We start from the raw sequence: 25,932 nt of genomic DNA on the forward strand, positions 1-25,932 counted from the left end.
CTCCCAAGTAGCTGGGACTACAGGCACGCACCATCATGCCCAGCTAATTTTTGTATTTTTAGTAGAGACGGGGTTTCACCTTGTTGACCAGGATGGTCTCGATCTCTTGACCTCGTGATCCACCCGCCTCGGCCTCCCAAAGTGCTGGGATTATAGGCGTGAGCCACCGCGCCCGGCCCAATACTACTTTCTTTAGCAATTCAGAGCAGTTTCAGAAGGTTAGCCTGGAAACTTGAGTCACGGGGACTGCTTCGACAAAGATGCAATTTCTTATAACATCCAAATGGATGCCCAGATTGTTTCTGGACCAATCACCCAATAAGAACAACTAGAAAAAAAATCCTGGAAGAAATAGGGAAACTTTTGTCTCAAGGCGTGGCTATGGAGTCAGTGAGAAAATCGTTGGGCTAGTGTCTGGGAGGGAATATTCTTATAATTCTAGTTTTTATCCTTGCATGTTTCACCCTTCCCACCCAGGCTCTCCTATTCCTCTCTTGGCATCACTCCCCAAATGAATTACTCACATACATGCCCTTGTTTTGGGTTTTTATGTCCAGAGGTCAGGACATTTGAGGAAGCTGCTGATGGTCTTCTAAGGAGACAGATTGGGACTCGAGGCAAAGCAAGGGTGCCAGATCCCTCAAGAGCTTAAAGCGGGCTCTGTTTCTTTGGATGGTTCTTCTGGATTAAGCAGAACTACAGAATATACATTCCTTTCTTTTGACCCCAATATGTAGCCAGTGACTTTGTCCTGCCCAGTGTTACCTCGTCTGGACCACACACATCCCTCTCTTTCTGTTTTTTTCTAGTGCGACCACCATGGGCAGGGCTCCTCAATCCCATCCGGCCCATGCTGTGACATTCACAACTTCTGTCTGTCTCTGTATCGGCTTGCATACCCTTACCTGACAATCTTACCAAATATATCATCAACATATCATGTTTGTACTGATAAATGTAACACACCTACAGAAAACCACAGAAAGCAAATATATGACTGATTGAACCATTGTAAAGCAAACACCCTTATAACCATAGCCCTTCCAAAACTCCATCTCTTCCCCCTCAAGAGTTCTCTCTTTCCTTTCTGCTTTGGCATACAAGCATGCACCCCTAATCCCTGTGGCTCATTTTCTTTTGGTTATTAAAATGCATTTTAGGTCTCTTAACCTATAGGTTCAATGTCCATCTTTGTTCTTTTCTCTTAGCAATATTGGTGGAAGAAGCCAGATCTTTTGTCCTTCAGAATACCCACAGTCTGGATTTTGCTGATTGCATTCCCAGTATAGTTGGACGTGTTCTCTGTCCCCTGTGTTTCCTGTAATTTTGTGGTTGGGTCCAAAATATCTTCTTAATGCCTGACTTCCTTATTCAAGAAACCATCAGCCTCCCTAAACTGCTCCTCTTGCCTCTTAGGTGGTGTATTAGTTTGTTTTCACACTGCTATAAAAAACTACCTGAGGCTGGGTAATTTATAAAGAAAAGAGGTTTAATTGACTCACAGTCCCACATGGCTAGCGAGGCCTCAGGAAATTTACCATCATGGCAGAAGGCAAAGCGGAAGCAAGGCGAGTCTCATATGGCAGCAGGAGAGAGAGGGAAACGGCCACACACTTTTAAACCATCAGATCTTGTGAGAACTCACTATCATCAGAACAGCATGGGGAGAACTGCCCCCATGATCCAATAACCTCCCACCAGGTTCCTCCTCCAACACATGGGATTACAATTAGAGATGAGATTTGGGTGAGGACACAGAGCCAAGTCATATCAGGTGGGGTGTGTGACTCATAAATGGAGGCAGCTGAAATAAATGCCCCACCTCCTGTAACCCACAATGGTCATCTGGGCCAAGGGCTCCAGAAAGCACTCACAGGAGGAGTGACATGTCCTCATTCTCTTATATGCAGCAGGCTCATTTCCTCCTCAAGTTCTCTCTTCCAGTGGTTCCAGAGGCCGGAATATCTCCTTTTCCTTCTTGCCTTCTTAGTGGCATTCTGTTTCTGCCCATGCCCTCCATAACGCCCCTACAGGATTTAAAGTCTCTTCCAAAAATGATGCTCCACAATCATGACACCTCAAAGATGCCTCTGCTCACAACCCTGCAGCCTGTGACTGTTCCCTTCCACGGCAATAAGACTTTGCAGAGGTGAGGAAGGCTATTGCAGAGGTGAGGCTATGAAGGCTTGAGATGGAGAGACAGGCCTGGATTGTCCAGGTGAGCCCTCTGCCCTCATAAGTCCTGAAGGGAGGGCGACCTTTCTGGGATGCAGTGAGAGACACTCAGAAATGGAAGCAGGGTCAGAAAAGTTGTATCACCGCTAGCTTTGAAGGTGGAAGAAAAGGCCATTGGGTAGGAGCGCATGTGTGGCCTTCAGAGGCTGGAAAAGGCAAGGAAATGAATGGTCCCCAGAGGCCCCCAAAGGTAACACAGCCCACTGTCATCTTAATTTTAGCCCTGAGAGGGCTGGGTTGAGTTTCTGACTCACAGAACTGGAGGATCATAACTCTGCGATGTTTAAGGCCCTGACTGTGTGGTGAACTGCTACAGCAGTAATGGGAAACAACACCCCATCCATTGTGGCTCCGATGCCAGCCACGTGGAGGGGCGACTGCTCCAGTCTGAATCCCTGAAGGCAAAGGTGCCAGTCCTCTCTCACAGCTCCCTACACCCTGAGGCCCCTGGCCCAGTGCAGATGTGGGAAGTGTCTAATAAAATTAGAGTAAAAATAACAAAGTGAAATTAGTAACTCTGTTAGGAATTCTCAACATGAAAGTGATTTAACAGGACATTAAAATAAACACAATTTATATAGATCTTGGTTGCACTTCTCAGAAACTTTGTAAATCAATATTAGACATTCGTAGGAGATATCATGAGAAAGAAATCACAACCATTTGTTTGCTTTGTGACTTTAGACATGTTTTTAAAGCTTTTCAACCTCAGTTTCCTTATAAAGTGGGGGCCCTCATGCCTCCCTCACTGGGGCTGTCAGGATTTGATATTGTTCATGGTCAGTGGTAAGAATGCAGTGAATGATAGCTATTAACAACTATTGTGTTAATAATAAAAACTTACAATGGTAAGTTTTAAAAAAATATTATTTTTTAAACCCATTTGCATTTAAAAAATAATATTTCTAAAAAGTGTATTTTTATCTCACACCTTTCCTTCAAAAAACATCATTAACTGCCAACTTTGTATGGGGCATCAGTGAGATACTCTGGGGAATTCAAAGAATTAATTTTGGTGGCTCATGCCTATAATCCTAGCACGTTGGGAGGCGAGGCAGGTGGATCACTTGAGGTTAGGAGTTTGACACCGGCCTAGCTAACATGGTGAAACCCCATCTCTACCAAAAATACAAAAATTAGTCAGGCTTCGTGGCATGTACCTGTAATCCCAGCTATACAGGAGGCTGAGGCAGGAGAATTGCTTGAACCTGGGAAGCAGAGGTTGTAGTGAGCCAAGATCGCACCACTGCACTCCAGCCTGGGCAACACAATGAAACTCTGTCTCCAAAAAATAATAATAAAAAAAATTTAAAAAATTAAATGATTTTGCCCTGAATCAGCTTGTCATCTTAAAATATCATATGGACATTAATGACTAGAAAACAAGGTGTTTTTGGCTATGTGGCCCAGAAGAGGTTCGGAGAATGAGAGGAACTCCAAGGAAAGAGAGCTTATTGCATCAAGGGTGGAAGGGAAGGCAATGCGGACCACAGGCAGGAAGCTACACAGGACTATTCCTCCATGCAGCCTACTCTCCATTGGATTTACATTAAATTCACAGAAGAAAGCTGCCTAGTGAACTGTAGACTAAAAAAGAGATTATGTTACAGTGTCTCTAAAACATACCTTCGTATTAACTTATTTGCTCTCCAGTGAAGACTGTGATTTTAAAAAGCAACCCACTTACCAGAACTCTAGTTGAGAATTGCTTTATATTTTAGAAGTCTTTCCTTTTAGTTTTATTTTATTTTTGAGACAAAGTCTCACTCTGTCACCCAGGCTGGAATGCAGTGGCAGGATCTCGGCTCACTGCAACCTCTGGTGCCTCCTGGGTTCAAGTGATTCTCTTGCCTCAGCCTCCCTGGTAGCTGGGATTACAGGAGTGTGCCAACATGTCCGGCTAATTTTTATATTTTTAGCAGAGATGGTGTTTCACCATGTTGGCCAGACTGGTCTCGGACCCCTGACCTCAAGTGATCTGTTCATCTTGGGGCCTTCCAAAATGTTGGGATTACAGGCGTGAGCCACCACACCCGGCTAGAAGTCTTCCCTTTTAAAACATGCATGTAAACACTGAATCACTAGGCTGTAAGTAACAGGAGCCCTCTTTCAATGGTAATCTACTCAGTGCTTCACTATTGGAAAAAAGTAGCAAATGTAGGAAAACAAGTAAATTTTATTAACTTTTTAAAAAGTAATTTGAACACATGGCTCTGACCTAGTGCAGATTCTTTCACCCAATCTTCTACACACTTAGCACTATAAAATGAGGATGCACGTTCAGAAAGATGACTTGGAGACGTGAGGCACCCAGCATCAAAAAGGGACTCATTTCATTTACTGCACTGGGCTTTCCAAGGTGAGCTATCTGCCTACAATATGTGTACATGTTTTTAAATTTCAACTTATGTTCCAGCTGAAAGGAATTTCTGGTTAATCTTTAACCAACATGAAAATTTAATTTACTAAAACAGCTCCTTCCTGAGGCATTCTGATTAATTGAGGGTTATTGTAGCTAACAGAAACGTCTCATCCACGATGTTCACCTAAAGGTGGATTTCAACATGAAAATTTGCGTAAAATTTTAGCTTTCGTAAAGTTACGGAGCTCTCTTAAAATTGTTCCTATCTGAAACTATCTCTGCCCTGCTGCTAACAATCAAAAACAATGTAAAGTTTGATTACTTTTATTTTTCAGATCAAGCAGCTGTTAAAATTTAAAGTTATGATGTGTAACGCAGTGTTTGACAAAACTCATACTGAAAACTAGGCCAGTGTTTAAGTGCACTTATGTTCCTCCTTTGTTTTTTTGGTACCCTAACATACGTTCAACTTTATAGTGTTACTTCATCTGCTTTTCCTTTATTTACACAATTAGAGCACAGTTACTTCCTGAAGTCCTGATCACAATTCTTAGAAGCAGGAGAATCGTATTGATCATCCATAGAGGACACTCCACTTTTGGGGTGTGTGTGTATGAAATTTAACTCTTTGTAATGGTGGTTTGTAAAAAGGTAATCTTGCCAGTCACTGAGAGATGGGTTTTATGGACTTCTAAGCTGCCCCCACTAGGGTCTGAAGAGGTTGTGGGAAGGTACTTTGCAGTTTGGGTATGAAATCACTGTGCCATCTTAAGACTTTTCCTTCTCCATGTAGTCATGTAGGTGAAATGAAATCCAAAATTCTGTAAGTCCACCAGTATCTGTTTTGAGATTCTCAGAGTGAGTTCCTAATGGCCTCTTTTTAGGTCTCTTCACTAATGCTCACTCTCCTCTTTGACACACTCATAAGTGTGGAATTTCCATCCATTGTGAAAGATTTGCAAAGTGTCTTCTCTGTACTGGGTAGGCAGGAGAAGGGTCAGGACTGTACAGGAAAACCAGGCTTGGCTCCTGCCCTCAGGGCGTTCACATCGACACTGAGACGGATGACACAATTAAAGAGCAATAGGCTTGTTACTCCAGCAGGGTATTTATAGCAGTAATAGCAACTTTTCTAGCACAGAGGCACTTGAGGGCAGGAGCTGTGGCTTGTTCATTTGTGTACCTCCTGCAGTGCCCCCTCCATGTAGTAAGCTGGCAATAACTATTCATTACATTTAACGAATGTACAAAAGCAAAATGTTCATCCCTCACAAGCCAGTCCTCCCCACTTTCCTATTTCTGATCTCAGCACCGTTATCTTTGCAGCTCCCCACACCCAAAGCCTCAGGTTATATTTGGGCCCATTCTCTTTCTCATTGCTCCCCCACATCCAAGCAGCTACCAATTCATTTTGAGCCTCCCTTCCATTTCTCCTAAAACACTTTCCTATCCACGCATTCTGCCCCAGTTGGGGTTATGATCTCTCCTGGAAATGCAAACTTTTGTCTGCTCTTCCTAACTCCAGCTGTCCTACTGTGCATGCACCAAATGAATCTTCCTGGGCTGAGCCCAGATGATGTCCACACTTAACTGCTTCCCTTCTTGGCCTCGTGATCGGCTCTGTGCAGCCTCTGCTCCATTTAGGCAAGTGGGCCATTCCCTGTTCCTACGGGATCCTCCCATGTTCCCCTCTCTGCTTCAGGGTTCTGAGCTCCCACCACTGGGAATATTCTCCCTGTCTATCTCCACCTTTCAAAATCCAACCATTTACATTATTCAGGGTTTTGGGTTGCAAAAAGAGAAAGTGCCTCTGGGTACCTTAAGCAGAACAGGAGAATTTACCAGAAGAATATCAAGTAGCTCACAGGGGAGCTGGAGAGCAGAAGGGGTGCGAATGGAGCTGGCTAATTCCTGAGGGAGGGATGTGCTGGGACTATTTCAGCAATGGCAAATTGAATCTCCCCCTCCCTTGTCCTTACACCCTCTCCAGTTTCGCAGTCTTGAGTGGGAGGGCTCCACTGGCCAATCACAGGCCGTTCACTCTCACAGGGCTTCTGGGAATGGAGGGACTGAGGTGCCCACTCTGCTTCCCTCCAGGGTTCAGACAGGCCTCTCTAAAACCAGGAAGGGGCTAGATGTGGGGCAGCTGAATTAAAGGCAGCTTCCCACCACGTCATCTCTCAAGGTCATTGCCAATGTCGCCAGCTTTCATAAAGCCTAAAGCTGATTCTCTAGACATATTTTCTTTGGTACTGTTCATATTTAGTTTTATATTATAGCTATTCATATCCTGGTTTCATCCTTCTTTTTGGTTCTTTCCTCTCCATTTCTCCTAAACTGTTTTCCATCCATTCACTCGACTCCAGTTTGCATTATCACCTCTCTGAATGACGCAACCTTACATCCGCTCTTCCTGCATCATCCAAATGAACGGATCCTGAGCTGCATCTTACAATGCCTTACAAATAGAACTACACCAGAGATGCTTAATTGAATTGAAGGTTAAGAGAGAAGGTCACGAGGAAGCAGACATGAGTGTTTACCATGTGCTGAACACACAGTTGAGACACGTTTGCATGATCTCCTTTAATTCCCACAACGCTTTGCAAGAGTACTGTTACTAACTGAGGCTCAGAGAGGTTAAATGACCCCAAGGCACAGGCTCGAAGGTAGGCTTTGTGCCTCTGAAGTCTGACTCGGCAGCACCCTCAACCTTTGCTTTGTGGTTCCCATGAGTCCAAAGAGGGGCTAGAGACGGCCTTGAATGGAGCTCTGAAAGAGAAAGAGAGGGACAGGGAATTCCCAGCCGCCTTCACACCACAGAAGGCTGAAACTAGTGTGATTCAGTGTGGCACTGTGGGCGGAGCTGAGTGACTGAAGCAAACAGCTTATACTGGACAGCGGTAAAAAGGAGATTGTATGATAGGGCTAAGTTTGAGAGGCCTTTGGAAGAGAGATCATAAGGTGTAATCCTGATGTTATTTTAGGCAAAAGTGTACTGTGCGTCCTTCCACTCCGTTTTTTAAGCTTTCAATACTTTGTGATTGAAGACAGTAAAACAGATGTGGACATATTAATGGAGTAGAATGCAGGAAAACCTATACATTTTCAGATAAAACATAAGCTTCAAAGAAATGTCTCCCCCATACTGAGCCTTGCAGTGGGTTGGATGTTGGCCCCAAAAGATATGCTCACCCAGAAGCTGAGGATGTGACCTTATTTGGAAGAAAGATCTTTGCAGATGTTGTAAGATAAGAATGTTAAAATGAGATCATGCTGGATTAGGGTGAGCCCTAAATTCAATGATAACTTGTCTTTATAAAAAGAGAGAAGGGAGAGGACACAGGGAACCAGGTTGTGTGGTTCTGTGAAGACAGAGAGGCAGAGGTGGGAGTGATACTGTCACAAGCCAAGGAACACCCGCAGCCACCAGAAGCTGGAAGAGGCAGGGAAGGAGTGTCCTCTACAGCCTTCGGAGAGAGGCTGGTGTCTTGATTTCAGACTTCTAGAACTTTGAGAAAAATAGCCTCTGTTTTATCACCTAGTTTGCACTCATTTGTTAAGGGAGCCCCAGGAAACTAACACAGGCCTCTCGGGGCAAAATCCCCCAGCCTCACTTGGGGAAAATGTTAAGTCTTCTGTCATCAGATGACTTTTGAGGAGACCGTGGTGAGCAATGTGGAGCCATGGAAAGTTCTTGAGCACAACCAGGGAAAAATGGAAGCAATTTGTAGGAAGGTTAGGATGACGCTGATGTCCAGTGTAAATCTGAGGGATAGAAGAAGTAATGGTAGATCAGTTGGAAGGCAGTAGGTGTGGAGAAATGAACAAGAGTTTTGGAGTCAGGAATGTGCAGTTCTGACCCCAGTTCTTTGATCCACTATTGAAGTGATTTCATCTGCAAAATAGTGATAATACTATTGTGCATGGATTAGAGATGATATACATCAAGAATTCAATCAAGGTACATTACAAGTCTTGCTAGGAATGATGTATAAGTTAGGTTGCCAGTGATGGAAATGGAAAGGAAGGTATAGTAAAAAAGATGTTTAAGAATCACCAGAACTCAACCATGGGGATAGACTGCAAGGGGTCTTGGTGTCATTCAGTCCTCTCCTGGCTTTTCTTGGGGAGAACTTGGAGACAGGGAAGGAAAAGCCAAGATGACACTGAGGTTTCTCCCAGGAGCTGAGGTGCCTGGTAGACTCTTGGCCAGGCCTGAAACTGTGAGCGGAGAAGCTGGTCTGGGAAGGAGATAAGTTTCATTCTGAACATGGTGACTCGGAAGAGATGCTGGGCCATGTGTAGGAAGTGAAGATTCGCTGGGGAGCTCTGCTGATTCGCTGGGGAGCTCTCTATGGCTACAGGTCTGGGAGCTAATCAATGAAAGTTTAAACAGGGAGCATACAAAAAATAGTCAACTCTCTTAAATAAAGAGGTGTATATCAGAATAAAAACAAAGGGCCACTATCTGCCTTGGGGATATAACTTTTAGAGGGTGGGAAGACAACAAACTCTCTAGAGGAGGCAGAAATGGGCAGGTCAGAAAGGCAAGAGAATCAGAACTGGCTATGTTTGATGAATGAAAAGATGATGGTGTTTCAGGAAATAGCAGAAATGCCACATATTTTAGAAAACTGCATAGATATTGATAAAAAGCCACTGGATTTAGATCGAGACTGACATTGGTGACTTTCTAAAAAGTCAGAGAAGGAAAAGGCATGCAAGAACCATGATTCATTGAAAGTTTACAAAGCAAACAAGCTAAAAACTGGGTCAATATTGTTATACTTATTTTGAGAAAACTAATTTAAAATTGGGCAGACTAGAATTCTTCTTTCCTTATTGTAAACTAGGTATTTTTAACACAAGGCTTTTCCAAAAGGATGAACTGAAGTAGCTTCTTTCACAAGGTCAAAACAAAGGAAAAAAAGGCTGTTCCGATTCCTTGAGCTTGTATCTGATCCCTGCTCAGTGCCCTGTGCCTCCTTCCACTTACTGAGCTATTGCGGGCTACCTACTTCAGGGTACTTCATGTAGGAGATACGTAAATATTATCTTCTGGCTAGGAGCGGTGGCTCACACCTATAATTCCAGCATTTTGGGAGGCCGAGGCAGGCAGATCACGAGGTTAAGAGATCGAGACCATCCTGGCCAACATGGTGAAACCCCATTTCTACTAAAAATACAAAAATTAGCTGGGCGTGGTATCGGGCACCTGTAGTCCCAGCTACTCCGGAGGCTGAGGCAGAATCACTTGAACCGGGCAGGCAGAGGTTACAGTGAGCCAAGATCGCGCCACTGCACTCCAGCCTGGCAACGGAGCAAGACTGTCTCAAAAAAAAAAAAACAAAAACAGAAACAAAAAAACTCCCCATTTGACAGATTTTAGAAAGGCTAAGGCCCACCTGTGTGAAATTACACAGTTCAGGAAGTCAACAGTCACTCACCTGGCTGACTGCAAAGCTACAGTGACTCTAGTTACCTATCCTAGGATACTTCCTTTCTGGAAGAGGCAGGAGATGAGTGAATCAAATAATACTGCTTTATAACCTTGGGTAGGTTATTATTGCCTTAATAGTAAGCAGAGACCAGGAGCCTAAGAAAGAATCTTATTAGCATGGATGCAGGCTATCCTGCCAGGAAATCAGAATTATTTGAATATTAGAATTTCCTTAGGGAAATCACATGGGTCGGAAAAAAGACATCCGGATGAATGTGCTTGTGAAAGGGAAGCTTGTGTTTTTCCCCTTGGTCTTGGGTTTTAATCTTCCAAGTTTGTTTACAGGTTAGCCACAACTTGAGGCTGTGTGGGCTGAACGGTCCCACCATTAGCGACACTCCTTCTAGGGGCCCATTCGGACAGCTCCTCTTCGGGTTCTGCCCCACGGGTGTGCAACCAGGATTCCACTGGCTGGGGCTGGCCTGGATGCCTGTGAGGCAACAGAGGTCGAGTTTCCTCTCCTTTTAGGAAGTGCCTCGGACGGGACGATGGACTAAAAACGTGTCTGGTTGGGAAAGTAAATAGATGCAAGGCAAATAAATAAAAATGCCCACAAGCAATTACAGGGAGGAAGTGACATTTTTATACAAGTCACTTTTCTGATGGACAACAGGCCTGCTTCGCTGAGTGCCGTGGGAATGCTTCCTGGACGGGGGCGGCTGCCCAGCAACTAGAGCTTCGTGATAAGAACATCAAACAAACAAAAAAGAGCACGCAAAGCCCACCCGGTAGTCATCCGAGGCTGGAAGTTACCGCTTGGGTTTTCACTCTCCTCCCCACCCACAGCCCGCGCGCAATTTCGGGCGTGGGGACCCTTTCCTGCACCGGACTCCCGGCCCGCGCTGCGCCTGCAGAGCGGAGCGTCACCCAGTCCTGCTCTAACCCGGCGCGCTTACCGGGACCCAGATGCGGAGACTGGTGGCGGCGGGGGGCGCCCTAGGTGGGTCTCGGGTCCCCGCCCCGCGCGCCGGGGCCTGGGCCGGCCCCTGGGCGGCGTCACGGCGCGGCCGGGGAGGAGCGCGGGAGGAGGAGGAAGAGCGCGGAGGAGGCGGGCGCTGAGCGCCGGGGGAGGGTCGCCGCCGCCGCTGCCGCCGCCGCCGCCGCTGGGATCGTCAGGCCGGAGCCGCGCGGCCGAGCGGGCGGCGGGCGGAGGGGAGGGCTCGGCGGCAGGGAGGCTCCCGGCGCCCGGGCCGGCGGGGTCCGCCCGGGCCGGCAGCGTCCGCCCGGCGGCGGGAGGAGGGAGCGGCGCAGACAAAGAGCGGCGCCTGGGCGGGCGCAGCGCGGCCGCCGCCCCGGGACCCACGCCGCTGCCCTCCGGCTCCGCGGGCGGCCCGCGGCGAGGTAAGCGCGGCCCGGCGGGAGCGGGGCGGGGGCCGCCAACTTGGGGCCGTTGGACGGAGTTGGGAGCTTGACGGGGCTCGCTGGCCGGGGCGCGCCCGGGAATGGTTTGGGAGAGCGGGTCCCCTCCGCGCCCCACCGGTGCTCTCGGCCCCGCCGCGGCCTGGGCGCCCCCGACCGCGGGCTGCCCCGTACCTCCCGGCTCGGCACCTTCCTGCCCGCCTTCCCTTCCCCACCCCCCGTCATCGGGGGCCGGTGCAGGGGCGGGGACGCCCGCCAAGGGCGCAGGCGGGGATCAGGGCAGGGGGCCCGGCGGCGGGGCCCGGGGACTCGAGACCTCCGGGTGTGCAGGCAGCTCCTGGCCTGCTGGCCGGCGGCTGGAACGGAGCTTGGGGCTAGCGTAGGACCGTGCAGTGGCCAGGGTCGCCAGGGCGCGTGTGCTGGGGAAGAATAGCCGCGGATCGCAGGGCCCCGGCACAGGGACTGGGGAGGCCGCGATCGGCCGGGAGAACTTAACTGTGTTTATTACAACTATTTATGATCGCGCACAAAGCTGCTGTCACATCGCATAAAGGAGGTCCTCGCGTCGGCGAAGGGAGCTTTTGTGCCCGGCTTCAGGCTCTGCGCCCTACCCCAGATTTACAGGACTCTTACAGCCACCTGAACCAAAGTTTCTCACAATCGCTCGGCCTCTCGGTTTGTTTCAGGGCGATTTAATCACCGAGTGGTTCTGGAAACATTTGATGTGTGAGTTTTAAGGCATGGACTACGGTAACTCCCTTATGAACGCAGTTAGCTTGGCATTGTGTGGAGGGGTTTAATTTGCCACACACTTCAACTTGTAGACAATAAGGATCTCTGTGAAGGTCTGCTCTGAGTGCTAGGGGTCATTGGCTGGTGGACCCCAGGCACCTGACTTAAACTAATACTGTAACAGCTTCAGGGACAAAGCCGAGCGTGCGTGGAGTCGGCCTTGGCCACTTCAGACAATTCAGGTTGGCAGATTTCCCTTTCTTTGGCTTTATTTTACCAACAGGTTTAAGGCTGCTTCTGCCAAGTTTGCATCTGCATAATGGGATGAGCAGGCCCTAGTGTGGGCTTGAGGGGCTTAAAATATCGTATGGGCCAGCTCCCTCCTTCTACCCAGAAAGAAACTAGCCAGAGAAGCCAGTGGGCGTGGCTTGCTCGGGACCCACAGGTAGGGGAGTCCCTTCCTGGCCCAGGCCCCAGGCCCAGTCCCTGCTTCTCGGAAGGGATTTTGTGTAGGAATGAAAGTGATTCAGGGCGTGTTTCATGCTTCTGTTTTGGATGTAGTTATCGAGTCTGAAAGTGACTGAAAATGAAATTAACCTGGGCTACATTAACTTAACAGTACATAACTGTGCTTGTGAACGCTCCCTCAATTCACTTTCCAAGCGTTCATAGATAAACAGGTGAATTAGTAACAGGATTCAAGCCAGTGCGAGGTTCCTGTAAAGAGAACGGCAGTCACAGGACACATGGAGAAGAAATGCATTTCATCTGGAGATTGGGCTAGACATGTAGGTTTTTTGATGTTTAGAACAGGGATTTCCTGTGAAGCAAGTGTTAACCCTGCTTGTGAAGAAGTGACCAGAAGGGAAAATCCTACCTCAGTATTTTCTCCCCTGGAGGTTGGTTAGATGTAGTTTTGATTGGAGATGGTGGCAGAATCTTAGTGTTCTTTTGGCGGCTACTTGAGGCTGAAATTGAGAACTTTGACCATGGGAAGCTGTGGAGGTGCCTGGCCCACTTCCTGTCCTGGAAGCCTTGCATGGATTCTGAGCTTCTTTACTGCTTTATAAACATTCAGGGGGATTGATCATGAAACACTGGATGAAATTGGGTCACAAATTACCATCAGGGAGAGTTGGCTGCTGCATAACCCCCTCCGTCCAGTTGTGGAGAAACTGACCCTATTAATAGTGGGACTTGCTGAAGGCCCCTTTCAGGTAGCTGTGCTCAGTTTTCAGGCTTTATGTTTTGCTTAGGACACACTACATACTTAAATCTTCTTCATCCCTGCTCTGTTTGACCCTGCTGTATTTACCCAGGCGCTGTCATTTACATTTTGGGTTATTTGGTTTTTCCAAAACACAGCAGATCTTATGTACACAGTACTATATTTGAGAAATGCGCTATCATCCATATTAAATACACTGGAAGTCTTCCTTGCCTGTGCACAGACTGGATAACCTTTTATAATACCCTAAGACTCCCTGAATGGCACAGAATGCACTGGATTCCTTTACTTGATCACTTGCACTAGCTTAATTTGCCCTGACTAGATCAGGCTGTGTTGCTCTATGGGACACCCATTTTTCTGACTGCTCAGACTGGCTTGCCATGTGCGCTGGGGAAGACAGGGCTTGCGGAAATTATTTTCTGATATTAAAAATGAGGGTTAATGACTGAAGAGCTCAAAATTGCTTGCTGGGACTGCAGGGGAGGATGATGAGCATTGTTTGGGAAAACAAGTAAGCTAACTTTTTTCACAAATGAACTGGAAACTCCCTACAACTCACCCCAGAGGCTTAGGAAATTAGTTTTGCCATCCTGAGGGATTGCGAGTGGCACTTCCAAATGGTTTTTCTTTCCTAAAATGGGTAATAGAAATACTTCACGGCACGTTTCAAAGGGCCTAAGCTAAAACATGATTTCATGTGTGGTGTTCCATCTGTGAGTTAAAGCAACTCAGAAGAAGGTCATCACAGCCTTTTAACTGGTTGTAAAAGTATGCAGCGAAAGCAAAACTAGTTTTGCATTTCTTTAGGCTATATAGGAGCACAATGAAAAAATTTAGACTTTTTTTCTTTTCCTGTGTTTTCCTTTGAGCATTTCCCGAAGTATGTTTATTTCTGAAGGTAAATGAACATTAGCAAGTAATACCTCTGCCCAGTGATACACAGCTGCACACACGTGCGTTGGCACATACGTTCCTACCTCAACAATCTCAGTCCTTGAAACTGTGGAAATGAAAGTTATTTTGATTGAGGTAGCAGTGTCACAGTGATGTCACACAGCATCACTGTCCCTGACCAGCCTCTGTGTTCCACCTTGGCTCAGCCCCCTCAGTGTCCTGAGTTCTTATTCTTCCCAAGGGTCATCTCTTCTTTCTTTTCTTTCCCACATCTTATCAACTCCCAACTACAGGGATGACTTCATCTTTGAACCGCCACAGCACATTCTTTGTGTACCTGATTTGTCATCTATGACCTTTCCTACATTTTTTTTTTAAATTTTTTAATTTTTTTAAGGTAGGGTCTCACTCTGTCACCCAGGCTGGAGTGCAGTGGCACAATCACAGCTCACTGCGTCCTTGAACTTCTCAGTTCAAGCAGTCTTCCCACCTGGGCCTCCAAGTAGCTGGGACTACAGATGTGTACCACCATGCCCAGTGAATTTTTTTATTTTTATTTTGTAGAGACAGGGTCTCTACAGAAGGCCGGTCTCAAACTCCTGGGCTCAAGTGATCCTCCTGCCTTGACCTCCAAAATACTGGGATTATAGGCTTGAGCCACTATGTTCTGCCCTAAGCGTTTTTTTTTTTTTTTTTGCATTCATCTTTTCTTTAACAGATTCTGAACCCCTTGGGGGTAGACTGGTCTTGCCACTTGTACACAATGGGTGTGCAACAAATACTTATTGAATATGTATGTGAATATTGAGTTCCCAGCCTGTCAATGTTGGGGTTCTTGCCTCCCACTGAGATGCGAGTGTTAAGAGACCTCTGGCATTCTTGTAAATCTGCTCAGAACCTCTGTCTGTTGTGGAAGGCTTTGACCTCAGGATGTCCAGGCAATGGAAGAATTTGGTCTGTTGCCCTCTTTATTTGGTAAATTTTTTGTCAAGTGAGTCATTTGTAGTCCTGAAGCTACATTTAAAAGGAAAAACAACAAAAAAACGAAGCCAAACGCATACCCAACTGCATTACCTCGTGGGCTGGCTGAATGGTTTACTTTTGTAAGTTAACCTGTTCATATCAACCTCAGTTCGAAACGCTGGGCAGAGCGTTTGTGATCCTGGCCTGGTTATTTGTGTCACCTCTTCTTTCTACTGTTGTGTTTGTAATGTTTTTAAGAAAAGAAGCTTCAAATGCACTCCGAATTTAAGTATTGCAGTTTCTTTTGAGACAGTTTTGGAGGGCAGGGTGTTTATACTGCCCATTTGTTAGTGAAGACCTAAAACGCCATGGTGAGAGAAGAATGACATGTGTTAGTGCATGCACGCTGATTCATCGTTTGCAAAGTCCTCTGCACATGCACCATCATACTTAATAGTCAGAATAACATGGCACCCTTGGTTATGGCCCCTGTTTCTAGGTAGGAGATTGGGAGTGACAGAGCTTGAATTTAGGGGTAAGCCCTGCAGGCAGCACATGAGGAATACCAACACGTTGCTGGGTAGAGTTGTTTTTTTTTGAGGCAGTTTTCAGAACACAGTGTCCTCGGGTGTCTGCCTTTGCCATGTCACAGCTGTGTGCAGATATTGGTGGAGCAGATTCTGGGTGTGAGTTGACTGTGAGGTTGAGCAGTGTGAGGGGAGGCCAGCAGGAGCAATGTCAGTCTCTCAGCAATGTCAGCCTCACATCCTGTTACAGGCTGAGGTTACCCTGGAAAGCCTCCTCAAGTTGAGAGAGCTTATTCCTCTTTAGTGCTTGTATTAGTCAGCTCCAGGTGATGTAAGAATAAAACATACAGGCCAGGTGTAGTGGCTGATGCCTGTAATCCCGGTACTTCAGAAGGCCAAGGTGGGCAGATCATTTGAGATCAGGAGTTCAAGAATAGCCTGGCCAACATGGTGAAACTCCGTCTCTACTAAACACACACACACACACACACACACACACACACAAAAGAAAAGAAAAAACAAAAAAAGAGCCAGGCACGGTGGTGCACACCTGTAATCCCAACTACTCAGGAAGCTAAGGCACAAGAATTGCTTGAAACCAGGAGGCAGAAGTTGCAGTGAGCTGAGACTGCACCACTGTACTCCAGCCTGGGTGATGACATTAGACCCTGTCTCAAAAACAAACAAACAAAATAGACACACAACAACATAATGGGTGGCTGAAGCCGCACTTATTTATTTTCTCACAGTTCTGGAGGCTGGAAGTCCATAATCCTGGGGCCAGTAGGGTTGGTTTCTGGTGAGGGTCTCTTCCTGGCTCGCCTTCTTATGTCCTCATGTAGCCTTCCTTCTGGGAATGCATGGGGAGAGAGAGGTCTGCTGGTGTCTCTTCCTCCTGTAAGGACATTTGTCCTGTTGGATCAGGGCCCCACCCTTATGACCTTTTTTTAACCTTAATTGCCTCCCACAGTGTCCCTATCTCCTAGTATGGTCACTTAGGGGTTAGGGCTTCAGCATATGAATTTAGAAGGGACAATTCAGTTCTTCCCAGTGTGTCTGTCTAGGTTCTACAACAGGGCTAGTGCTTTCAGGAAGACCTGGTGCTCCCAGTATACTGATCTGGGATCTGTGTTTGTTTGGGGACACCTACCAGGGGATGGTTGGAGTAGTCACAAGTAAGGAGGGAGTGTCAACTCTTTACATGTTGGTTGTAGCACCCCATAACAGGGAACGAGGTGCTGGCCTTCCAAATGCTGGAAAAGTTTTAAGTAGAGTGAAGAGAGAGAAAAATCTTGACTTGATTTCATTTATGGAAGCTTCTCTTCTACATAGGTAGGGAGACACTTACTTGGGGGTTGGTTTGTCTCTGCTTGAGACCATGATAAAATATCAGAGATATGCGAAGGAAAGTCTTTTTTGTTGTTGTTGTTGAGACGTAGTTTCGCTCTTGTTACCTAGGCTGGAGTGCAATGGCGTGATCTCAGCTCACTGCAACCTCTGCTTCCTGGGTTCGGACAATTCTCCTGCCTCAGCCTCCTGAGTAGCTGGGATTACGGGCATGCACCACCATGCCCAGCTAATTTTTTCTATTTTTAGTAGAGACGGGGTTTCACCATGTTGACCAGGATGGTCTCGATCTCTTGACCTCATGATCCACCCGCCTCGGCCTCCCATAGTGCTGGGATTACAGGCGTGAGCCACCGTGCCTGGCTGGAAAGTCTTTTCTGAGCCCTGGACGAAGAGAGCAAAGCAAGAGGTGGGGCCGATGGCAGCCAGGGTGGAGAGGCTGTCCCCTCTGAGCCTGCCATCTCTGTGATTGTGCAGTCTTTGCCACATGAGCAAAGATCCCTTAGCAGAATGTGCATGACGGTGATGAGGTATAGCCCAAGCACAGCTGGAATGTTTCTGATCTAGGCTAGTTTGCCTTGTTCAGACATAAGGCAGGGGCAGTGCCTGCATGACTGACCTCCCTCTAGCTCCAGAGCTGTATGTTCATTCATGCTTTGTTTGTTCCTTAGTTAGTTCATACATTCATTCATTCATTCATTTGAATTATCCAAGTTCTTACTGATCATTTCCACCATCCCAAACCATTTGTGGCAGCTCCTCCAACCTGCCTGCCTTCTCAGTTATTTTCCCCACCACCGAATCACTGGGTCATCCTTGAATTCTCCCTCACCTCTCAACTAGTTATCAACTCCTATTGATTCTACCTCCAAAAGATCTAACGTCTCAGCCCTGCTGTCCTTTTTCTCTTTCCCTTGGACATCAAAACCATTCTTGCCAATCTGTCCCAGGGTGACTGCACCCTCATAGTCTGGCCACGACCTGCTCTCCATCGCCCTCAGGTCAGTGTCTCAACTCCCCAGCATGGCAGGCATGGGCATGCACGACTGTGCTGCTTCTCTGTTTCTCCCAGTGTCTGAATATCCCCTTCTCCACATACACACATGCTGAGCTACAAGTCATCTGTGGCTGCCCACTGATAGTTTGCTAATTGTGATAACAAAACTAAGTTTATAATCAGTTTGTTTGTAAAGACTTCTCTCCATTGCGGCTGGTGAAGGGTTCTGCTGTGCAGTAATGGCAGGGCTTCCCCACTGCAGCTTTGCGTAGAACTGAGCATGGGCCTGGCTCTCTGTCACGGGAGGAGGGGCGGCTAAGTACAGAAAATGGTGCATATGTATGTTTTAATGTGGACCGTCTTCCTGCAAATGTCATTTGAACTGATGGGTTGTCAAGCAGTGCTGACCCCTTGAAATACAATGTGAACCACAAATGCGAGCCCCGGATGTAGTCATAATGTTCTGGTAGCCACATTAAAAATGTGAAACGAAACAAGTGTTACTAATTTTCATCGTATATTTTCTTTTGCCCAGTATATAGAAACTCTTCCTATATGCAATCAATGTAAATTGTAATTAATAAGATAATTCACATTCTTTTATTTGTGTTAGGGCTTGGAAATACAGCATATAGTGTATACATTTACTGCACCTCTTGGCTCCCTTTCACTGCATTTTGAGTGGCTGGTAGCCACATGTGGTACCAGCCTTGTTGCAGAGTGTGGGTCTATACACTTCTCATGATTTAAGCTGCATTTGCTGTCTGTTTTCCAAAATTGAGATAACTAGAGACAAAGTGGAAACAATGTAGAATAATTATAATGGTAATTATTGTTGTGCTTTATTGGGAAAGGTGTAACCTTTTTAAATATAAGGAATAATGTCCTACTTCATGCACTCAGTGCGTGATGTTTTAGGGCACTAAAATCAGATTCAGTTAAAACTGAATGTGTCATCAAAATACCTTGTTCCTTTTACAATTATTTAAAAATGTGCTTTGAATACTAGAAGTTAAGTTACCAGTGTAAAATAACATTTTTGTATGTCAGTGTTCAACACATTTCTTTTTAAAGACTTTGTTCAGCACCTCAGGAAAGGCAAAAAAAAAAAAAAATTGTATACAGCTATGGGTACAAGTGTTATTTTGTTACATAGATTGCCTAGTGGTGAAGTCAGGGTTTTTATTGTATCCATCACTCAAGTAACATACATTGTATCCATTGAGTAATCCCTTCCTATCCTATCACCCTTCAGGTCTCTGGTTCCATCTGGATAATGGCATCCAGTTCTGCCTGTGTTGCTGCAAAAGATACAATTTCATTCTTTTTTATGGCTGAATAGTAGTCTGTTTTCTATATGTAGTCATCTGTAGTATTCAACATATTTCTGATACATGTTAAGTACAATCTAAAATCATATGTTTTTAAAGTGAACATTAGCTTCTTCCCTCACACACGGGGACGGACACACACACACACACACACACACACACGAGTAATCACTGTTCTAAGCACTTTATTTACACGTAATAACTCATTGGGTCCTCACTAACAGAGCACGTGGTTACTTTCTGTTTGTACCCTCATGGCTAAGGAAAGGGCTGCCATGTCTGAGATTCCACAGCTAGACTCTGACCAAGCTGGCCACCATCCCTTCATTAAGATGTAACAGAAAATACATTAAACAGAATCATAAACTTTTATTATGGTGTAAGATTTGAGAAACATTGGTGGAAAATCATTGATAAGGAGTGGAGCTTGGATACAGGTTCATTCTGGGAAGCCCTTATCAGCCAAGTGGTTGGGGAAGGCACTGGACTTTGGAAGGACATAATGAGTAACTGATACCTTGGAGGAGGGGAAGCCTTGGACCGTCGTCAGTGGACACCATTGGCCTTGCTGCTCCTCCCACCCAACCCCCTTGCCGTGTTCTGTAGGCTGGTGGTCCTCCACCTGCCCAAGTCTCCAACTCAGCAGGAAGCACCAGCATCCCCTGGAGAGAACCGCTGTTGGAGGGAACTGCAGTGCCACTGGGAGAAAGGGAGTATTTTCTGTTGCAGTCACAATGTATTAGTTCAAGTGGCCATGTAGTTGCCATCACAGATGCCTGTGTGTTGTGCCTCTTCATCAGCAGCTGTGTGGTGGGTCCCCACCCTTGTCTCCTCCACACTGGGGGCTGAGGAAACAGGAGTGTATGTCTTCTCACTCTTCCAAGTGGCCCTGGACCTCTATGCTGTTGGAATAGCTTGCACGAGGCCATTTTTGCTGCTGTTTTTCTTTAATGAGTTGCTATTGTTGAAGTAAAGATAGGCAATTAGATTCTTGATGAAAACCTTGTAGCTGGACATACCAAATCCTTTTCCTTTGTGCTTTTATGACATCCGGGAAGGTCTTGAAGAATTCCAGGGTGGCTTTGGAATCTGCTTCTGAGGTTGTGAGAGAGGCCAGGTCAAGTCCAAGTGTGGATTCTTGGGAAACTGCTGCTACAGGTCCTGATGGGAACTCTGACACTGGCTGCCCTTCCAAGTGAGTTGTCTGTGCCAGCCTCTTGAACCTACCCTTTTGTGTTGAGAGGACCGTTGGGGGCCATCAGAGGGTTGAGCAGCCCTCTCTGGAGCAGAAGGGACTGAGATAGACTGAGTCTGGCATCTCTGTTGGGAGAAGCTCCTGCATATTCCAAGTTTCAGAGGGGCTGCAACTTGGGCAGCTTCTTTCAGCTCACAGGTTTAGATTTGCAATCACACTGCCTCTCATGTGGCCACTTCTATATGTAGCAGGTTCCAGGATGTGTAGTGGCAAAGATTTGTTTACTTAAACATGCTTAATTTCCCAGCAATGGTGGGGCAGCCAGGAAGTGAAAAGTAAGTTAGATGGTGGCGAGATCACAGGGGGATGGCTAAAAAGAAGCACATGCCCATCTTAGAGGACAAAGTCCATCAATGCCTCCTTCGATTTTCCTTAAAGGTTGTGTCTCCATTTAATATCTTAAGAATTTTGGCTGAGTATTTAAGGATGTCTGCAAGTCAACAAATATTTTAATTATGTCACTTATGAGCTTGGCTGCCGGAGAGAAGAGCAGTTGCTGTCTCTTTCATGCTTTCCCTCTCGTCAGCTGTCTTCATTTTAAGGACAATCACTTTAAAAGCTTGTATCCCTGTTTGTGTGTGTCTGGGGGAGGGCTGCATTGGTAATAAAACAGTCCCCCTCTCACCTCTTTTTTTTTTTTTTCTTTTGCTGTTCTGCATGATGGAAGCCAGCTTGGAGACATTGACATAAAAACCACAAGCTGCTTGAGTATTTTTAAATAACAAGGGATTCACTGAGTTGTTAGAGACAGTTTTTGGGAAATTTAATATAGGTGAAGAGTGAATTTTCATTAAATGAGTTAAACAAACAAACTTGGTAGCAGAATCTAGAAAGATGGTTATAAAAACAGATTTTTTTTTCAATCCAGCCATTTCCATTCTTTCTTTGTATTCTTCTGGCTCTCCTTTCACTTTTCACATTTGTGTGTGACTCCCCTCATGCCATCTCCCCCACCCTGAACACCATGTATATTAAAGTGTGTGTTTCCCATGTGTCTTTGTTACTGCACTCATATGACCTTTCCTTTATGTACTTTTGTTATTGTCTTCTTAGGACCTTCCTAACCTGGATTTACAAGGTTCTCTTCCCTTAAATTAAGCCATCTGTCTTGCTTCAGCTCCCTTTTCATAGTTTTCTTACTAGTTCTATTTTACATGGTTTAGTAGACAAGACCCAGAGGTGACTATGAAGAAACGGTGGCATTATCATCTTTAAAAGAAAGAGGAGGGTGTCAGGCACCGTGCTGTCGATTGTCATTTTGAAGCTTTGCTGGGTAGAACAAAAGCTCGGTTGATTGATCACCTATGTATTGGATGTCTAGTGTTGAATTTGTTGCTTCTTAACTTGATTGTGCCAAGCACCTCATCATCCCTCAGCCATCCCAGTGGGTGTGGCTGATTCCGTCTTCTGTAAGAAGTAGGTTTCCTTTCATGAATGCCTCCGGTTGATGAGGGTTCCATGTCTAAGGAAGAAAATATGTTTTTAACACACTGCATGTTCGTACATAGGGCTTCTCATTCATTTTAGATCTTATTCGTTATTAGAACTAGATTGGGAAGTAGAAACAATTTACTTGTGCAGGTACACAAATACCTTTTTAAATGTTAGTATTTTGAGAAACTTAATTGAGACTTGAACCCATGTCTATAAATTAATGGCGCTCAATTGGGGCAGTTTTGCCCATGTGGACATTTGGTGATGTCTGGAGATATTTTTAATTGTCATGCCTGTGAGGTGCTACTGGCATTTAGTGGGATGCTAGACCAGGGATGCTACCAAATATCCTGCAATGCATAGGACAGCCTCCACCACAAAGAATTAACTAGCTCAAACGTCAGTATTTAAGCAACCTTGATATAAGTGAATGCTGCTCTGCTTTATTTAAATGTTTAAGTCAGGGGCACATGCATTCCTTCACACAGTTGCCTTTGGAGATCAATTTTTCCTCCATTTTAATAAACATGGTGAAAAAATACATATATGGAGATCTAAACATGATTTATACATGTATGCAGTTAAGTATGCAAGGGAGAAACTGTAATGTAACTGTAATGTAACTGATTTAGCTGTGTTTTTTTTTTATCTGTAATAATACTAGTGTTAAACTGATGGCATACATTACTTTCTTATTTTCTCATTCAGCATATTTCAATGATAAATAAACATACATAGTTAAAGTACAATCAATCTTTCAATCGTAAACATACAAAACGCTGATTTTGTAGGAAACATTTTGGTATCTTGCCAGGATGTGATAAAAGTACATTCCCCTCACAATGCCCACTGACGTGGAAGTAATGAGGGAGCTTTTATCAATTACTTTTAATAAGTAATTGATTTTCAGAGTTTGGCCTAATCAAAGACATCTGTTTTCTCAGCTCAGAAGCCTTACGCTGGTGATTGTCTATAGAAGCAAATTTGTCTTTGTTGTTACCAAGGTTCATAGGAATCTAGGTTCAGCCTGATAATTTTTTGAGCTGGTCACATATGTTAGCTTTTGAATGTTTAATTTCCTTCTTTGTATAGTTCTAAAATAAACTCCTCAGGGGAGAGAGACTAAAAATATCACAAATTAGACCTTACGAAGGGAAAAGGAAAGGGGAAATTCTAATCTGGCTGCTATAGTCGCCGACTCCCAGTGTCTACAAAGCTGCCTATTACCTGGCCTAGCATATGATATTGCTGTCTGAACATACTTTTTTTCTTTTTAAATAGGCCCTTACTTGATCAAGTAGGATAAGCCTAGAGATGAAGAGAGCTGTCAATTAGAAGTTCTTTTGGCTTTCTCACTGTCTGCTTTGTATGAATTATTTCCTGTTCTATTGTTCTTCCTTTTGACTTTGTTGCTTCTTACCCCTCTCTTCCTGTTCTGTTTCTGTGAAACACAAAATCAGCACTTTGCAAAATTTTGAGCTTTCCTTGGTTTAGAGGGTTAAAATTACAATCAGTCTTTTCCTCAATCGTCCCATCTCAAGTGGACTGAGAAAGACCTCTGAGAGAGAAATTAATAGTTATTCCTTGGACAGATTGGAAAGTTCTGAAGTTGCAGCTGTGGGACAATGCGTGTATCTCTTTATTACTTGCACACTTTGTATCATTTGATTCTAACTTTGTCAGGAAGAGGGAGGCCAGTGTTGTTAATTAGCCCTTTTTTAGGTGAGGAAAGTGCGGGCCCCTCACCAGGGCACAGTGACTGGCCCACTGGGGTTCTGTGGTGAGTGGCCATGGGGAGATGTCAGGCGCAAGCCCTGTGGCCTGTGGGATGCCCCAGCCCCTGAGTGGCAGGCCCTGGACTTCATTCTGACTTTATGTTGATGTTATTGAAGTTCCCTCCTCCCTCATAACATTTGCCTTTGTGCAGTGACTGCTTGGCTTTCCATTACAATGGGAGTTGGATTCAAACAGTATCATTCTGAACTTTATTTTATTTATTTATTTATTTTAACTTTTTGCTTGAAAACTTTATTAAAATAAGGATTAAACCTGAAAAGAGAGAGATGAGAATGCTAGCCCTTTGCATAAAATCAGCAAGAAAAAGGAAACAGGGAGGGAAAGAGAGGAAAGGAAGGAAAGAAGGGAGGGAGGGCGGGCGGGCTGAATTTTATTTTTTATTTTTTGAGACGAAGTTTCACTCTTGTTGCCCAAGCTGGAGTGCAACGGTGTGCACTGCCTCCTGTGTTCAAGTGATTCTCCTGCCTCAGCTTCCCAAGTAGCTGGGATTACAGGCAGGCACAACCATGCCTGGCTGATTTTCTATTTTTAGTAGAGATGGGGTTTCTCCATGTTGGTCAGGCTGGTCTCGAACTCCCAACCTCAGGTGATCTGCCCACCTTAGCCTCCCAAAGTGCTGGGATTACAGATGTGAACCACCACAACTGGCCCCATTCTGAACTTTATTAATGGCTTGTGTAACTCTGAACTTCAGCAATCTTGATTCATATGAGAAATAGAGATGTAGTGACTCCTTTTTCTTTGCTACTAATTTGGCTAAAGTTGCATAGCTAATTTTTAAACTCTCCTGATCTCTATTTTGTCTTCTGTGAAACTAGGGTTTGCCTATAATGTACTTTTACAGCGTTTTATAGCCCTGACTTTCCGTGTTAAAATTGGGATGGAACACACCTTTGATTATTAGGGGATGTTTTTTCTTCAAAGCAGCATGGGATGAACTGACTTATGTGTAAGCTGATGTTGCCGTTGCTTTTCTCTGAATGTAGTTAGGAGGGCTGGAACTGTACACGTCCAGAGATGTGGAAAGGCGGCATTGTTCATCCTGATGCCACCGACAGGTCGGACTGCTCTCCTGGCCGTAGTTTCACTCAGTTGTGTGCCTGTACTTCATACCTACAAAGGACCAGCTGTGGGCCAGGCACTGTGCTGGGTGCCATGGGAAAACCACAGCCAACCACACGAACACCAGCCCTCAGGGAGCCTGTAAACCAATATGAAGATCTTACAAGCTCACAATACACTCCTAATCTTAGTTAGCAAGTATGGAAAATGACTTTCCCGATCTCTGGGTGGAGGAAGCACATATGGGAAGTCTCCCTCTAAATCTCTCACCTACCCCCAAGACCAGGAAGAATTCATTTGAAGCTTTCTGGAGGATAGTTTTTTCAAGATCCTCAGAAGCTCTTCAGTGCACAGGCAACCCCCGATACTGGAATTGTCACCTGAGCTGAGACATTCCTCATGCCAGTTGTAAGCCAGGTCGCTCCCACAGCTGGGACAAAGCACCTCTATTCTCTCATGCTGTGATGGCTGTTACTATTCCAGGGCCTGGATGAAGCTCAGTGAGTTTGCCTGGAATGATCACATGATTTGTGGGTCAATTTTCAGATAATGTGAACTCTACTTATATGTTGTTTATTGCTTAAGAGGTTTATCTCTTAAAAATGAGTAAAACTACTTGGTGCTGTGAATGGAATACAGATGTCAGCACACTAATACTTCCGTATTTTTTATAACGAAGTGTAAATGCATTATGCCATCACATTTGATATAGAGATGTAAGTAATTTAATCACATTATTTCTTTTGGGTTAGTAATGAATATTGCAAATCAATCCTGTGAACACCTTTTACAGGTTTGTTTTTTATCCTATTGATGGTTTCATTTGAACTGTGTTTGGAAATTTAGTTTATTTCTTACTCCATTGTAGATGTTCATTTTTGTATTTTTTTTTTTTTTTTTTTT

The 25,932-nt window shown here is 45.2% G+C and overlaps 2 protein-coding genes across 5 annotated transcripts in view; one reads left to right on the forward strand and one right to left on the reverse strand.

Moving 5' to 3' along the window:
* Nucleotides 1-4,819: 4,819 nt before the first annotated feature.
* Nucleotides 4,820-18,145, reverse strand: LOC119473082 (translation initiation factor IF-2-like). The gene is made up of 5 exons (XM_037742956.1): nt 18,020-18,145; nt 12,002-12,066; nt 10,997-11,665; nt 10,441-10,605; nt 4,820-5,652 (listed from the first exon to the last, which is right to left on the reverse strand). Exons 1-5 carry the CDS (start codon nt 18,143-18,145, stop codon nt 5,595-5,597), a joined length of 1,083 nt encoding a protein of 360 aa, XP_037598884.1. The 3' UTR covers nt 4,820-5,594.
* Nucleotides 11,175-25,932, forward strand: part of NCK2 (NCK adaptor protein 2) — a 145,643-nt gene continuing 130,885 nt past the window's right edge. For 3 of the 4 annotated variants that reach the window (XM_017541102.1, XM_037742966.1, XM_017541104.1), the window contains exon 1: nt 11,175-11,441. The gene's annotated coding sequence lies outside the window, so the exon portion shown is untranslated. The remainder of the gene's footprint in view (nt 11,442-25,932) is intronic. The other variant, XM_037742965.1, reaches the window with a different exon arrangement.

Source organism: Cebus imitator, unplaced genomic scaffold, assembly GCF_001604975.1.
Source record: "Cebus imitator isolate Cc_AM_T3 unplaced genomic scaffold, Cebus_imitator-1.0 Scaffold131, whole genome shotgun sequence".
Taxonomy (NCBI): domain Eukaryota; kingdom Metazoa; phylum Chordata; class Mammalia; order Primates; family Cebidae; genus Cebus; species Cebus imitator.

What these genes read in the sequence shown, in the direction of transcription:
- LOC119473082 (XM_037742956.1), bottom strand. Translation starts at nt 18,145, where the DNA reads ATGGAGAGCAGGTCGTGGCCAGACTATGAGGGTGCAGTCACCCTGGGA. An exon ending in GAGGACCTCCTTTATGCGAT is followed by an intron (nt 11,666 to 12,001) that starts GTGACAGCAGCT and finishes GGGGTGGGGAAG; the next exon opens with GGAAGGCGGGCAGGAAGGTG. An exon ending in GTCTCCGCATCTGGGTCCCG is followed by an intron (nt 10,606 to 10,996) that starts GTAAGCGCGCCG and finishes TTTCCCAACCAG; the next exon opens with ACACGTTTTTAGTCCATCGT.